Source organism: Dreissena polymorpha, chromosome 11, assembly GCF_020536995.1.
Source record: "Dreissena polymorpha isolate Duluth1 chromosome 11, UMN_Dpol_1.0, whole genome shotgun sequence".
Taxonomy (NCBI): Eukaryota; Metazoa; Mollusca; class Bivalvia; order Myida; family Dreissenidae; genus Dreissena; species Dreissena polymorpha.
Window position 1 is genome coordinate 46,092,265 of NC_068365.1, and position 14,626 is coordinate 46,106,890.

General features: G+C 35.8%; 1 protein-coding gene across 4 annotated transcripts in view; it reads left to right on the forward strand.

The window, feature by feature from the left end:
• The window catches only part of LOC127850315 (coiled-coil alpha-helical rod protein 1-like), a 68,741-nt gene extending 55,709 nt beyond the window's left edge, over window positions 1–13,032 (forward strand). For 3 of the 4 annotated variants that reach the window (XM_052383272.1, XM_052383274.1, XM_052383273.1), the window contains exons 19-21: window positions 2,174–2,325; window positions 6,711–6,942; window positions 11,092–13,032. In XM_052383272.1, the coding sequence (XP_052239232.1) occupies window positions 2,174–2,325; window positions 6,711–6,942; window positions 11,092–11,198 (491 nt within the window). In that variant the 3' untranslated portion in view covers window positions 11,199–13,032. The remainder of the gene's footprint in view (window positions 1–2,173; window positions 2,326–6,710; window positions 6,943–11,091) is intronic. The other variant, XM_052383276.1, reaches the window with a different exon arrangement.
• Window positions 13,033–14,626: the final 1,594 nt, after the last annotated feature.

Below are 14,626 nucleotides of genomic sequence, written 5' to 3' on the forward strand. Positions count from 1 at the left end.
AGATAGCACCTTGATATTTGGCATGCATGTGTATCTCATGGAGCTGCACATTTTGAGTGGTAAAATTTCAAGGTTTACATCATCCTTCAAGGTCTAGGGTCGAAAAAACAAAGTCAAGGGAAGTAATAAGCTTTAAATGGACATAGTTATCTGACCTGCCCACGTATATATTTTTGTTAAATAGATCAAAGCGGCGCAGTAGGCGGCATTGTGTTTCTGACAAACACATTGTGCTAAAAGGTCAAGGTCATCCTTTACGGTCTACGGTAAAAAATACAGATTTAAGGGAAGTAATAAGCTTTAAAAAGGGAGAAAATTATTCAATATTGAACATGTGTATCTCATGGAGCTGCACATTTTGAGTGGTGAATCTACAGTCACGGTAGTGGCTTTTAATTATTTGCTACTAAAAATAGACATTTGTTACAGCCAATTATTTTCAAGGGAAGTAATTTATATAATTATAAATCTCATATTATATATTTCCTTACCAAGAATTGAAGTTCTTTTCACAGTTACTGTACAGATTTATTATTTTGATTATTTAAAACCCAAATGATTGATTTTTCAATAATTTTTTTTTTAAATGATATAATTATAATTTCTTTGATGTTCATTATATACCTGTGGACTTATGTCCATAGATACATGATCAACTCTGGCTTTGAAAGAAAAAAAACTCTGGCTTTGATCTCTTTTAAACCACAGGCCTGATGTCTGACATGGTCAGACCCCCCCCCCCCCCCCACCCCCAACCTCCCCCCTCCCCCCAGTTGGATTGGACAAAATTCAAGGGAAGTAATAACCTTTAAAGGGAGATGATTTTTATACCTGCCAAATGATAAATAGAAATTTTATTTCAATGCGGCGCAGTAGGGGGCATTGTGTTTCTGACAAACACATCTCTTGTTATTTACTGTCCTTTGTATTCTTTTAACTAAAAATGGATAATAACAGCAAATAATGCATCGCAAATAATATTAGGTACAAAATGAATTAGGATACTGTGACTGAAAATGTGAATGACTCACCATGTGCTATTCTAGTGTTCTATACCTTGCTTAATTAGCATCATGTTAAAACACACACAATTACCAGTACAACACATGACAAAGTTTGGTTAAGACATTGCACCAGACAAAACATAAATATTGTTAAAACATTGTTTTTATTTGAAGAAAAAGTAATAATTTTTAGATTGACTGAACTAAACTTGTACTGTGCTAAAGGGGTATTATTCATAAGCACTACAACATGTCTCATGACAGCTGGTAAAACCTAAGAGGCTTGTTTGTAGGTTGCCTACTTATCGTTATCAATGAAACATTTATCCCATTCCATGTAAGCCCTTTATCAGAGCCAGATTTCAGGTGAGCATTATACAATCTTGAGCCATTATGGCCCTGTAGCTCTTGGTTTTTTTGTTCCCATGGTTTTATTACTTAATAAATAATTTATTTGTTATTGATCCCAAAACTGTCATTGATCTTTGACTGTCCAATATCTCTTGCTGTTATTGTTCCATGACTGATTGTTTCATGGCTGTCATTGTTTCTTGACTGACATTGATCATTGCTGTCATTGTTCCATGACTGATTGTTTCATGGCTGTCATTGTTTCTTGACTGACATTGATCATTGCTGTCATTGTTCTATGACTGATTGTTTCATGGCTGTCATTGTTTCTTGACTGACATTGATCATTGCTGTTATTGTTCCATGACTGATTGTTTCATGGCTGTCATTGTTTCTTGACTGACATTGATCATTGCTGTTATTGTTCCATGACTGATTGTTTCATGGCTGTCATTGTTTCTTGACTGACATTGATCATTGCTGTTATTGTTCCATGACTGATTGTTTCATGGCTGTCATTGTTTCTTGACTGACATTGATCATTGCTGTTATTGTTCCATGACTGATTGTTTCATGGCTGTCATTGTTTCTTGACTGACATTGATCATTGCTGTCATTGTTCTATGACTGATTGTTTCATGGCTGTCATTGTTTCTTGACTGACATTGATCATTGCTGTCATTGTTCCATGACTGATTGTTTCATGGCTGTCATTGTTTCTTGACTGACATTGATCATTGCTGTCATTGTTCTATGACTGACATTGATCATTGCTATCATTTTTCTATGTTATATATCTGTCACTCTCTGCCTTGCAGTGGTCTCCCTTCGTCAGTTGGAGCGTAACTCTGCCCGTGAGAAGTCACGCCTCACAGAACAGCTGACTACAACAGAGCAGCACTACACCCGACAGCTGGAAGGGCTACAGCAACAACTGAGGGCCGTTGAAGCAGAGAGGAACCTCATGATGGTAAAAATTACAAGAGCTGTGTTCTGGTAAAATTGGACTCAATGCATGTGCGTAAAATGTCGTCCCAGATGAGTGTATGCAGTCCGCACAGACTAATGAGGGACGACACTTTCAGGTATTTATGACGTTAATTTTGTTAAAAAGAAGTCTTTTCTACTCGAAAATCCACTTAAGGCGAAAAGTGTTGTCCCTGATTTACCTGTGTGGACTGTACAGGCTAGTCTAATAGGACACTTTAGGCACATGCATTAAGCCCTGTTTCCCCAGATTGAGGCTCATATCATTGTTCTCCTGCAGGAATTGGGTATATTGGCATCACTCTGTCCATCGATCAGTCTCTCTCTCAGTCCCTCTGTCTGCATATAAAAGTTACAAGTTTGTAGAGTTATTTGCCCTTGAATATAAAACAGAGCAGAACAGAATATTTTATTTTAACTTTAGCATATACAACTCATCGTCATCAACATATGCATACATTAACAGCATGCGTTTAAAGTACTTACAAAACATACATTGTTTCATAGAATGAAAAATGTACAACAAAAAAATACATGTTCTCGTGAGAATGTCACATGGTTGAGGTAAATGGTAAATACACAGTGACCACATAAAGTCAACTTTGGCTAATAATTGCAAAAAATAAAACGCTATTCAGATTTGATTCTGTTCCTTATTTGTTTTACTGGAAATATATTGTTAATGTAGACTACATACAAATCATATGCTCTCGTATTTTAAAGGATTTTTAAACTGAACATAGCTAGTGTTGTTGGAGCTATTGAGTAGTTAATTCAATACAGCTGACCAAACAGTTTGATGTGTATGAATCTTGTTTGTGATAAAGCTCCATTTATAATTTGATTGGTATCTTACGTGTTGTAGCACCAAAATAAAATAGTTTAAAAACAAGTTGTGTGGCATGGCTAGCTTAGTTGATCTCAATTTTGATTTGTTTGAATGGGATTGTTATGGCTTTTAAGATCAAAATTAAAAACAGTTAAATAAATGTCTAAGTCCTGGATTGTACAAGCAGGATTTTTCAGTTTAACTTCCTTTTGTCGCACATAATATTTTCTGGGATCAACCCCAACTCTGAGAAAGTTCTCCGTGTCTTTTCCAAAGACCCCAAATACTGGTTCTACCCAGGAAATAAACTTTAATAAAATACTTCACTTCTCTTGACTCTTTCTTGTGTCTTTTATACGCCTGAAGGCTATCATTTTTTATTTAGAAGGGTTTAACTTCTTTCTGAGGATATTGGTCAGAATAATTTTTAGGCTATTATCATTTTTTGATATTGATGGCATTTGGAAAGTTTACCTTTTACCACTTAGAAACGTATTTTGACACATTTGTCCTTAGAAAGTTAATTAAAGGCCTTTCTTACAAGATCCAAGTTTGAAAGGTTTCAGTTCCAACCCTTAGATACTGATGAGCAGCAAACAGCATAAACCCTGAACTGACTGCGAGTTACTTGCAAGCTGTTCTGGTCTTATGCTGTTTGCACATAGTCATTTTCACTTAGCTTCTAAGTGGGAAAGGGATATTTAAGTGCATTCACCACTTGTCATCTGCCATGATTCATTAAGCGTCCCCCGAAAAAGAGGGGGGTAATGTAAACTGATCATCTTTACAAACCTGAAACTGTTTAAATTCTACACAAATATCTAAATTAATAAAATGCGCTCTCCTTTTTATTATTTCTTAAAAACAGTTCTTTATGAGATATTTGAGCCTTGCTCTTTGAAAACAGGGCTAAATGCATGAATGTTAAGGTGTCCTCCTAGAGTCTCCATTTCCCCGATATGCACAGTCTAATCTGGGATAAAACTTTATGCACATACATTAAGCCTAGTTTTCTCAGAATATGGGCTCATATGGTAGCACCTTAAGACCTCTGTCTGTTCACAACCTTAGTGCTTTTGTTTCACAAATTGTTATTATGACGGACAAACAAAAAATGGCTGCTTTGTTTTTCACAAAGTCTAGGATCATGATAGCAGAGAAGTTTTTATAAATTCCCTTCCTTTGAAGAATATTTGTGTAGCTTTAAGGTCAAATATATACTTCTTTTTATAAAGTTTTATTGTATACCACCCCCCACCCATTTAAAGAAAAGTAGGGTATATTGGAATCAGTGTGGACATTAGTCTGTACATTAGTCTGTCTGTCTGTCTGTCTGTCTGTCTGTCTGTCTGTCTGTCTGTCTGTCTGTCTGTCTGTCTGTCTGTCTGTCTGTCTGTCTGTGTCGGTCATTCATTCCATAGACACAATCTTGTCTGAAGGTGTTCTCCTATACTTTTGTATGTACAACATTCATACTTGCAGTCATTGTTCCATATGATATTAAGTTGTGCCATTTTTAAATTTCTTTGTAAAAATTATAAATACTAAGCCCCTTTTTAAACTTTGACATTCTATAACCCCTATAACTTTAAACTTAGAAGTTCTGTAACATCATGATTGTTAATATACACTATTTGAACGGGTCTAGTAGCAACATTTTTATCAACTTGCTACATATTTTTACAAGAAATGTCTGTGTGTTACTAGTATTTGAAGTCTGTATAATAACAAACTCTGTTTGCATTGTTGTTAACAAACATCAGACTTACATGTCTATTAATGTCTTTCACATTTGCAGAAGCCATTTTAAATGTTATAGCTCTCATATTACACACATGCGAAATCCCTTTAAAATGTTATAGCCCTCATCTCTCAAATTTTGCATAAGCCCTTTAACCCTTTTTTACTTAGAAGAAAAGTGAAAAGGGCTTTGTGCAAACAGCATAAAACCACACCAGTCTGCGAGTTACTCGCAGACTGTTCAGGTTTTAAGCTGTTTGCTGCTCATCAGTGTCTAAGGGTTGAAAATGAAGCCTTAAAAACTTGAATCTAGGAAGAAAGATCTTAAATTCAATTTAACTTTCTAATAGACTACAAATGTGTGAAAATACATATCTAAGTGGTAAAGAGTTAAAATATCTAAGCACTATTCCCTCACTTTGGTATTCAACAAGTTTAACTAGTGTATAAATGTATCGTCTAAAATGTGACCTGTTTTTATGGGTTCATTCAACTAGTTTAACTACATGTAGTGTATGAATGTATCTTGTAAAATGTGGCCATGTTTTTATGCTGTTGGTTAAAGTTTTGTTACATAAATGCTTGGTATAAAATGAGTTCTTCATATACTTTGTTATGTAAAAAAATGCATATGGTACTTAAAACACGTGAACTGTCAATATATCAATAAGGTCATATCTATTTTTGGCCTGTTTGAATTGTGGATGCTAAGAAATGCTAAAAAAACACACCAAGTTTCTGCTTACCTAACTGAATACATACACTCTCACTGATTAAGTCCATCAAAGACATATTTATATAAGATATTAAACTAAATGACACCCTGAAATAAAGAGGAACAACACATAGAAATCAACCTCTGGCGACTGTTCATGAAACTAAGGCCTAACCAAATGTTTCCTGACACAAAACCAATCCTTTATTTTAACGGCAGACTCTGAAGTTTCCGAACATTAGGATGAGAATTGTCTCAATGTAGTGCTTTTTGTAATTCTTGAAATCAATATTTTTTACATAAAGAGGGAAATAACTTATAATTATTTTTAAATATCATATACTATTAGTGATTTTTAAGGCCGATTGGGGGCCAAAATTTGACCGAATTCATGAGCTCAAAAGGTATATATTGTTCCTCTATTATTTCCTTAAAATTCATTCAATGTTAGCCTTATTTTGAAATAAAGAGGACAAGCTTCTGACCGAAATTGACACAGTTATGGGTATTTTTGTAAATAATTCAAACTAGTTTTATAAAACCAAGCTTGATATTTATCACTTTTGTCACAAAATTCCCCAATATTGGCAAATGGCTTCTTGTCAATTTTACATCAAATGGAATGGTAGGACGTTGTCAAGGCTGAGACACACAATGTTAGCAAGTCAGGTTATTGTTTGTTAAACAATACAAGTGGGATTGTGATGAACAAAACTTGATTGAGTTATGATAGTCTAATAATAGAAAAAAATAGGTGTGTGAAAGAACAAAATTAACAGCAGATTACCAGTATATTAGACTGTCATTATTTGTGAAGTAATGGATCTGCAACTTAGCTGTGTTGTTTTATTATGTTTCCCAACAAAAAGAGACATACATTCTATACATTCTTTTATTACTAAGGTTAATTAATTATTTTTCTAAAAAAAGTAAACAAATAAAGAATAAAAACAATTTAGACCAACCCATATTTTTTTAAGCATGTAACTAGAAAAAAACATTTTTTGTTAAGACCTTATTGTATTGTATTATGTCACTTGCAAGTTTGTCTCTTTCTTCAAGTTTACCTTTTCTTTTCTTCAAGGCTACTCTGAGGCAAGAGGGCTTGGTAGGGAGATTGAAGAGTGAGAGGTCAGAACCAGTCTTACCGGACTGGGAGATAATTGAACCGGCCCACCTTCATTTGGAGACCAGTCAGGATGCTGACCAACCTGCATTTGGTGACAGTGGACTGGTCCAAGATCCTGCAGAGCCAGTATTTGTGGAGAGAGCCACAGATTTGAATCCAACCAATGATGGTACTGACTCACCAGAAGGTGTTTTACACTTTCTCTGCTCATAATGTCATACGAGCCATGTCATGCAAAAATGGGTCTTCTGCTTGTCGCTGCGATCGTAGCTCCAAACCAGCCTGCTCATTTGCGGGGTGTTGTGAAGAGCTTACCTGTCCACTAATTATGCCATGAAACTTGAATGACTTTATAGCCCTTTCCAACTCAGAGGCAAAGTAAAAATGGCTATGTGAAAACAGCATAAAACAAGTAACTTCCAGTCTGTTCAGGTTTAATGCTGTTTGCTGCTCATCAGTATCTATGGTTTGTAGATGAAAACCAAAAAACTTGAATGTAGTAAGAAAGGTCTTAAATGAAATATAACTTTCTGTGGGACTACATATGCATGAAAATACATATCTAAATGAGAAAAGAATAGAGTGCCAGACTTGGCCAATTAGCGGGTAGGAACGAATCTAAGCTTGCCCCATATGGCATACAACCCATTTTCCCATGACGCAGCTTATATCAAGTTGACCTATTTTCTGGGTTATTTTGAGTCTATAATAAGAGTTTCAGTCAATGTCGGATTAATATGGATTAGGGACAAGTTAATTGAATGTTGTACCACTCAGAAAGGTTTAACACTTTCCAAGGCGTGTCAATCAGGTTTTCCTTAACCTTCCTACACTTCGAAATCATTATTAATTGTGGGACGTAATTTTTGTATATTTTGTGGGTATACTAAGCCACATATTTAAGAACCCAACACAAACTCTATCACAATCTTTTATTTTAGCTCACCTGAGCACAACGTGCTCATGCTGAGTTTTTATGATCGCCTTTTGTCTGTCGTGGGTCGTGCACAGTCAACATTTGCCTTGTGAACACTCCAGAGGCCACATTTATTGTGTGATCTTCATGAAACTTGGTCAGAACATTTGTCCGATTGATACCTCGACTGAGTTCGAAACTTGGTCATGCTGGGTCAAAAACTAGGTCACTAGGTAAAAAAAAAGAAAAACCTTGTGAACACTGTAGAAGTCACATTTGATGCCCAATCTTCATGTAACTTTGTCAAAATGTTTGTCTAAATGATATGTTGGTTGAGTTCAAAAATGGTTCCGGTCGCTTGAAAAACATGGCCGCCAGGGGGCGGGCAGTATTCCTTATATGGCAATAGAGAAACCTTGTGAACACTCTAGAAGTCACAATTTTTGCCCAATCATCATAAAACTTGGTAAAAACATTGGTTTTATTGATATCTCGGACAAGTTCGAAAATGGTCCAGATCGGTGAAAAAACATGGCCGTCAGGGGGCGGGGCAGTTTTCTCTATATGTTTATAGTCACATTTTTGGTCCAATCTTCATGAAATTTGGTCAGAACATGTGTTTTCTTGATATGACGGTTGAGTTCAAAAATGGTTCCGATCGATAAAAGAACATGGCCGCCAGGGGGGGTCATTTTCCTTATATTTATATAGTAAAAATGCTTATGAACACTAGAAGTCACATTTTTTGCCTAATCATCATAAAAAATTCTAAACACAGATTTTGTTGATATCTCGGACAAGTTCAAAAATGGTCATGATGGGTGGAAAAACACCGCCAGGGGGTGGGGCAGTTTTCTCTATATGTATATAGTGAAAACATGTGAACAGTCTAGAAGACACATTTTTTGCCCAATCTTCATGAAATTTGGTCAGAACATTTGTTTCCTGGATATGACAGTTGAGTTCGAAAATGGTTTGGATCGGTAAAAACATGGCTGACGGGAGGGTCTTTTTCCTTATATTTATATAGTAAAAAAGCTTATGAACACTCTAGTTTCCTGATTTTCTGGCAGTTTTGTCTGAGCTTTCTTCTTCCTTCCTGCTGGTTTACCTCTACCAGACATTTTGTGATGTTTTTGTTATATAACTAAGAAATATGTCTGCAGATTAATGTAGATTTTTCAATTTCATTTTTTTCTGTAGGTTTAAGCCTTGGAATCCAATGCCAGAAAGGAAGTGATCTCAGGACTTTCTATAGAATGGGCAGTAACTCTCACTCAGGAATTTGAGAGAACTCTTTATTCATCAACATACTTGTATGCTCAAGATACTCTCCCTTGAAGGGTCCACATTTCTGCTAAAATAAACTGGGTTTTATTGTTTAATACAATAACCCACATTATCAAAGATTTGTGTTTTAAAACGGATTTATTGATTTTTTAATTGGAAATATAATAGAAAGTTGAGTCTGAGAATAGTTCATGTTTGTTTATAAACAAGGCTCTCAGGGGGGTGGTATTTTTTTTTAGCTCACCTTAGCACAACGTGCTCATGGTGAACTTTTGTGATCACCTTTTGTCCGTCGTGCGTTGTGCGTCGTGCAGCGTCAACATTTGCCCTGTGAACACTCCAGAGGCCACATTTATTGTCCGATCTTCATGAAACTTGGTCAGAACATTTGTCCCATTGATACCTCGAATGAGTTCGAAACTGGGTCATGCTGGGTCAAAAACTAGGTCACTAGGTCAAAAAAAGAAAAACCTTGTGAACACTGTAGAAGTCACCTTTGATGCCCAATCTTCATGTAACTTTGTCAAAATGTTTGTCTAAATGATATGTTGGTTGAGTTCAAAAATGGTTCCCGTCCCTTGAAAAACATGGCCACCAGGGGGCGGGGCAGTATTCCTTATAAGGCTATAGAGAAACCTTGTGAACACTCTAGAAGTCACAATTTTTGCCCAATCATCATGAAATTTGGTCAGAACATGTGTTTTCTGGTTATGACGGTTGAGTTCAAAAATGGTCCAGATCGGTGAAAAAACATGGCCGCCAGGGGCGGGGCAGTTTTCTCTTTATGTATATAGTGAAAACATATGAACGGTCTAGTTGTGATAAGCCATAATGTTAAAGAAAGATAACCTGTATATACTTTCTAATAGTTAACTCCCTTGTATAAACATGGGACTTCTTTCATAAAATGTGGTGTACATAAAGACAGTAGTTTGCATGCAATTTAATAAACCTATGTCATAAAAAAACTGTACATGTACTATTGCACTGTAGAGCCTTATCTTTGATCTTTACTGATAAGCCAAGTTAACCTACTGTGTTTTGGTGTTTTTAGCAGACTACTGTGCTATGAAACTGTTTCCATGGCAACCTTGTTATTTGGCATTTTCTAAATTAGAAAGACTCTTTTGATTGAAATAACTTTTGTAAATTCTTCTTATTTTTTACATTTGAGTCACTGGAGTTTTCCACTCTCCATAAATTGTGTTCTTTAGATTAAGTTAGACTTATTTTATAAACTAAATTTTTGAAGCAACTTCTAGACAAACAGCAACTAATATTTATATCAGTTTTTTTGACAGATTCTGAACTTCTTTTTAAATTCAATAAGGTATTTGCTGTATTTGTTTATTTTTAACGATACATAGATTCTTTAGACTAAAGTTAGTTATTTTCATTAAAGCTGCTTTGGTTATCACTTATAGATCAATTCTTTGAGTGTATGCAGGCATATCTGACTGGACGCCTTTAGTTAATTGAATTACAACTAGTTAGTGTGTTAGAAATAAGCCTTCTTTAATGAGACTCGATAAATATTTCCGTATTACATAAGTGCTCACAAAGTTACATAACTCATAACCGTCTTGTGACCGGTTCATTTGCTTAAGCGAACGAGACCGCACTACCACAGTTGTTTATAGTAAAACATTGTGAATACTTTAAGTCACATTTTTCGTTCAATCTAAATGACACTTGCTGATCTTCACACATGGTGACAATCTTTATGAGCATAATATTTTTTGCTCATGGGGAACTTTTGTGATCACCTTTTGTCAATTGTCTGTCTTCCGTTGTGTGTCATGAATATTTGCCTTGTTCACACTGTAAAGGCCACATTTATTGTTGGATCTTCATAAAACTTTGTCAGAAGATTTATCCCAATAATATCTTGTAATGTTTTGAGACCCAATTACCATAGACAAGAAAGACATTTTATCTAGATACACAAGTGTTTGTTGTTGTTTTTTTTGTTTCAAAGAAGTCTCTTCTTAACAGAAATCCAGTCTGGGTGTAAAGTGTCATCCCTGACTAGCCTGCACAGACTGCACAGTCTAATCTGGGACAACACTTAACGCATATGCATTTAGCCCTGTTTTCGCAGAGTGTGACTGCTATCATTGTGTTTTTCAGGCTTGACCAGGGAGAACCTGTCCTCTGTGCTGGAGGATCTCAAGTCACTCACTGACGCTGTTCTTGATGACGATGATGATGACACTGGGTCTGACATTGAGAGCTGAGCAATGCTTTCCTTTCTGTCTGTTGACTCTGACCATGATTCTGTGTAGCCTGACCAGTAGCGGGCTGGGGATGTTGTGATTTTGTGTGGCCTGACCTGTAGTGGGCGGGGGTAGTTGTAAAGGTACAATAGTAGGGTGTCTGATGCATGACATGTTGTGATACAACTGGTTGTATCGCTCACCACTGGACTTGTAAGTGAAACATAGCAAGAAATGTAAGGTCATTTAATTGTGTGTATCCAAATGATTAAAAAAGGCTTATGTATCTAATGTTACATTTGTGCATTTGCATTTTTCCATGTACGTGAATGTGGGAAGTAAAATTTGCACTCTGACAAATAAAAAAAGGCAGGTAAACATAGGGTGATTTTACTGCCATATTCTTGCAAATCTGTCTATGTCCAGAACAGGCCAGTAGATTGGATGTTAGTAATGATTAATTTTTATTATCACCTATAGATAGTGATGACTATATCAGATCCTATATTACAGCAGAATCAAACAGATAATAATTCATGGTAAACACTATAACTTTATATGATAGCTATTGATGTTTATTGGATCATCCGATGGACACTTTATATGATAGCTATTGATGTTTATTGGATCATCCGATGGACACTTTAATATGATAGGAATGTCAATCATAGTTATTTGTTCCTGCATTGTTATCATATTTTCAAGATTGTTTTTTTTTAAATATACGACCATACCATATTAGGATAAGTAGAATATTAGGTCTCCTTATGTATGTTGTTTTCAGTGTTTTACCACTATTATGGATGTCTCTTTTATACCTAATGATAAAATATGACATTTCTGCAGTGAAATAACAGCAGTGAAAATAACAAATTTTTGGAACAATCTTTTCTTTTTTTAGATTATCATATCAAGATTTACTTAAGATTTTTTGATTTTTTATGATTACCAGTGAATTAAAATCGGTATTCCACCAAATCCAACACATTTCTTTTTATTTAATGCTTTTTTTCACCGTTTATTTAAGAGGATGATGCAAACACTAGTGACTTCATTTTGTGTATTGCAATGTATTAAGGCACGCCACGGGAGAAAGGGTAATTTTGTAGCGAAAGGGAAACAGCTGTTAATTATTTTCTTGATAAAGGGGCATAAAAGAAACAGAAAATGCCCCACTCATGAAAATATATTTTCTATGATCACTAGTGAAATAACAAACGATCTTACACTGACATGAACAAATATCCTCTATATATTATTCTCATCACATTATGACATATGTAAGATACCATTTTTAGCATTGAATTGACACAATTATATGAGCCTGTCTCTGGGCAAATAGGGCTTAATGCATGTGCAAAATTTCGTCCCTTATCAGCCTGTGGCTAATCTGGGACAGTATTTAATGCACATACATTAAGCCTGTATTTTCCAGAGCATCGATCACATTTATTTATGAAGGGGTTTTGCATAGGTTGTAGAGGATGCAGGGCTAAAAATGGTACTTATTCAGTTAATTTTGTGGACTTTTTTATTCAGATGCCATTTAATTCGGATTAAGTCTTATGCAAGTAATTATTGTTGATAACTTTTGAAACATTGGTTGCTGGTTATCCCTTCTGTGCGTGTTTACAAGTCATACCTAGATCCTGGAGTTTGAAAAGAAAAAATGAATACTGATGTATACATGTATGTATTCTGTGTGAGGTATGATTTCTGCTGCTTTAAAAAAAGCTGTTATATTTTTGTATCATTATAATTTGTTAATATTATGATACAATTATTTTTGTATGATACTTATGCTATGTGCTTGCAAATTTATGCCAACTTGTCTAGAGATAAAGCTATAAATTCATTCATGCTTTGTTTTTCTTTGCATTGAACGTACATTCTCAAAGTCATCCATTATAAAAATTTCCCAGGAAATTGTTTGTATATTTAAAAATAATTAAGAAGCTTAGATTAGGATTTCCTTGAGTTATCAGCCTGTATGTGCCCTCAAGTGGTTTACGGTTATATCTGGAACCAACATCACTTGATATAAATCCGATACTTTTTGCCCCTTACCTTCAATTTTGACTTCAATTGAAAATGTTCTATTTTGGTTAACTTAATTGTTTTGTTTAAGCCATCAGCCACACTGCTTGCGACAACATTCATACATGCACAGGTAAGGCTTCAACCACCCAAATACATTATCATCAGAACTTAATTTGATCCTAACCTTTACGAAATGTTGACCTTAAATATTTCAAACTGTCTGTCCTTACACGTCTTACTAAACACATTATTTTTATGCCCCCCTTCGAAGAAGAGGGGGTATATTGCTTTGCACATGTCGGTCGGTCAGTAGGTCTGTCGGTCGGTCGGTTCGTCCACCAGGTGGTTTCCGGATGATAACTCAAGAACGCTTGGGGCTGGGATCATGAAACTTCATAGGTACATTGATCATGACTCGCAGATGACCCCTATTGATTTTGAGGTCACTAGGTCAAAGGTCAAGGTCACGGTGACCCAAAATAGTAAAATGGTTTCCGGATGATAACTCAAGAACGCTTATGCCTAGGATCATAAAACTTGATAGGTAGATTGATCATGACTCACAGATGACCCCTATTGATTTTCAGGTCAAAGGTCAAGATCACGGTGACCCGAAATAGTAAAATGGTTTCCGGATGATAACTCAAGAACGCTTATGCCTAGGATCATGAAACTTGATAGGTACATTGATCATGACTCGCAGTTGACCCCTATTGATTTTGAGGTCACTAGGTCAAAGGTCAAGGTCACGGTGACCCGAAATAGTAAAATGGTTTCCGGATGATAACTCAAGAACGCTTATGCCTAGAATCATGAAACTTGATAGGTAGATTGACCATGACTCGCAGATGACCCCTATTGATTTTCAGGTCACTAGGTCAAAGGTCAAGGTCACGGTGACCCGAAATAGTAAAATGGTTTCCGGATGATAACTCAAGAACGCTTATGCCTAGGATTATGAAACTTGATAGGTAGATTGATCATGACTTGCAGATGACCCCTAGAGATTTTCAGGTCAAAGGTCAAGGTCACGGTGACCCGAAATAGTAAAATAATTTCAGAATGATAACTCAAGAACGCTTATGCCGAGGATCATGAAACTTGATAGGTAGATTGATCATGACTCACAGATGACCCCTATTGATTTTCAGGTCAAAGGTCAAGGTCACGGTGACCCGAAATAGTAAAATTGTTTCCGGATGATAACTCAAGAACGCTTATGCCTAGGATCATGAAACTTCATAGGTACATTGATCATGACTCGCAGATGACCACTATTGATTTTCAGGTCACTAGGTCAAAGGTCAAGGTCGTGGTGACCGGAAATAGTAAAATGGTTCCCGGTTGATAACTCAAGAACGCTTATGCCAAGGATCATGAAACTTCATAGGTACATTGATCATGACTGG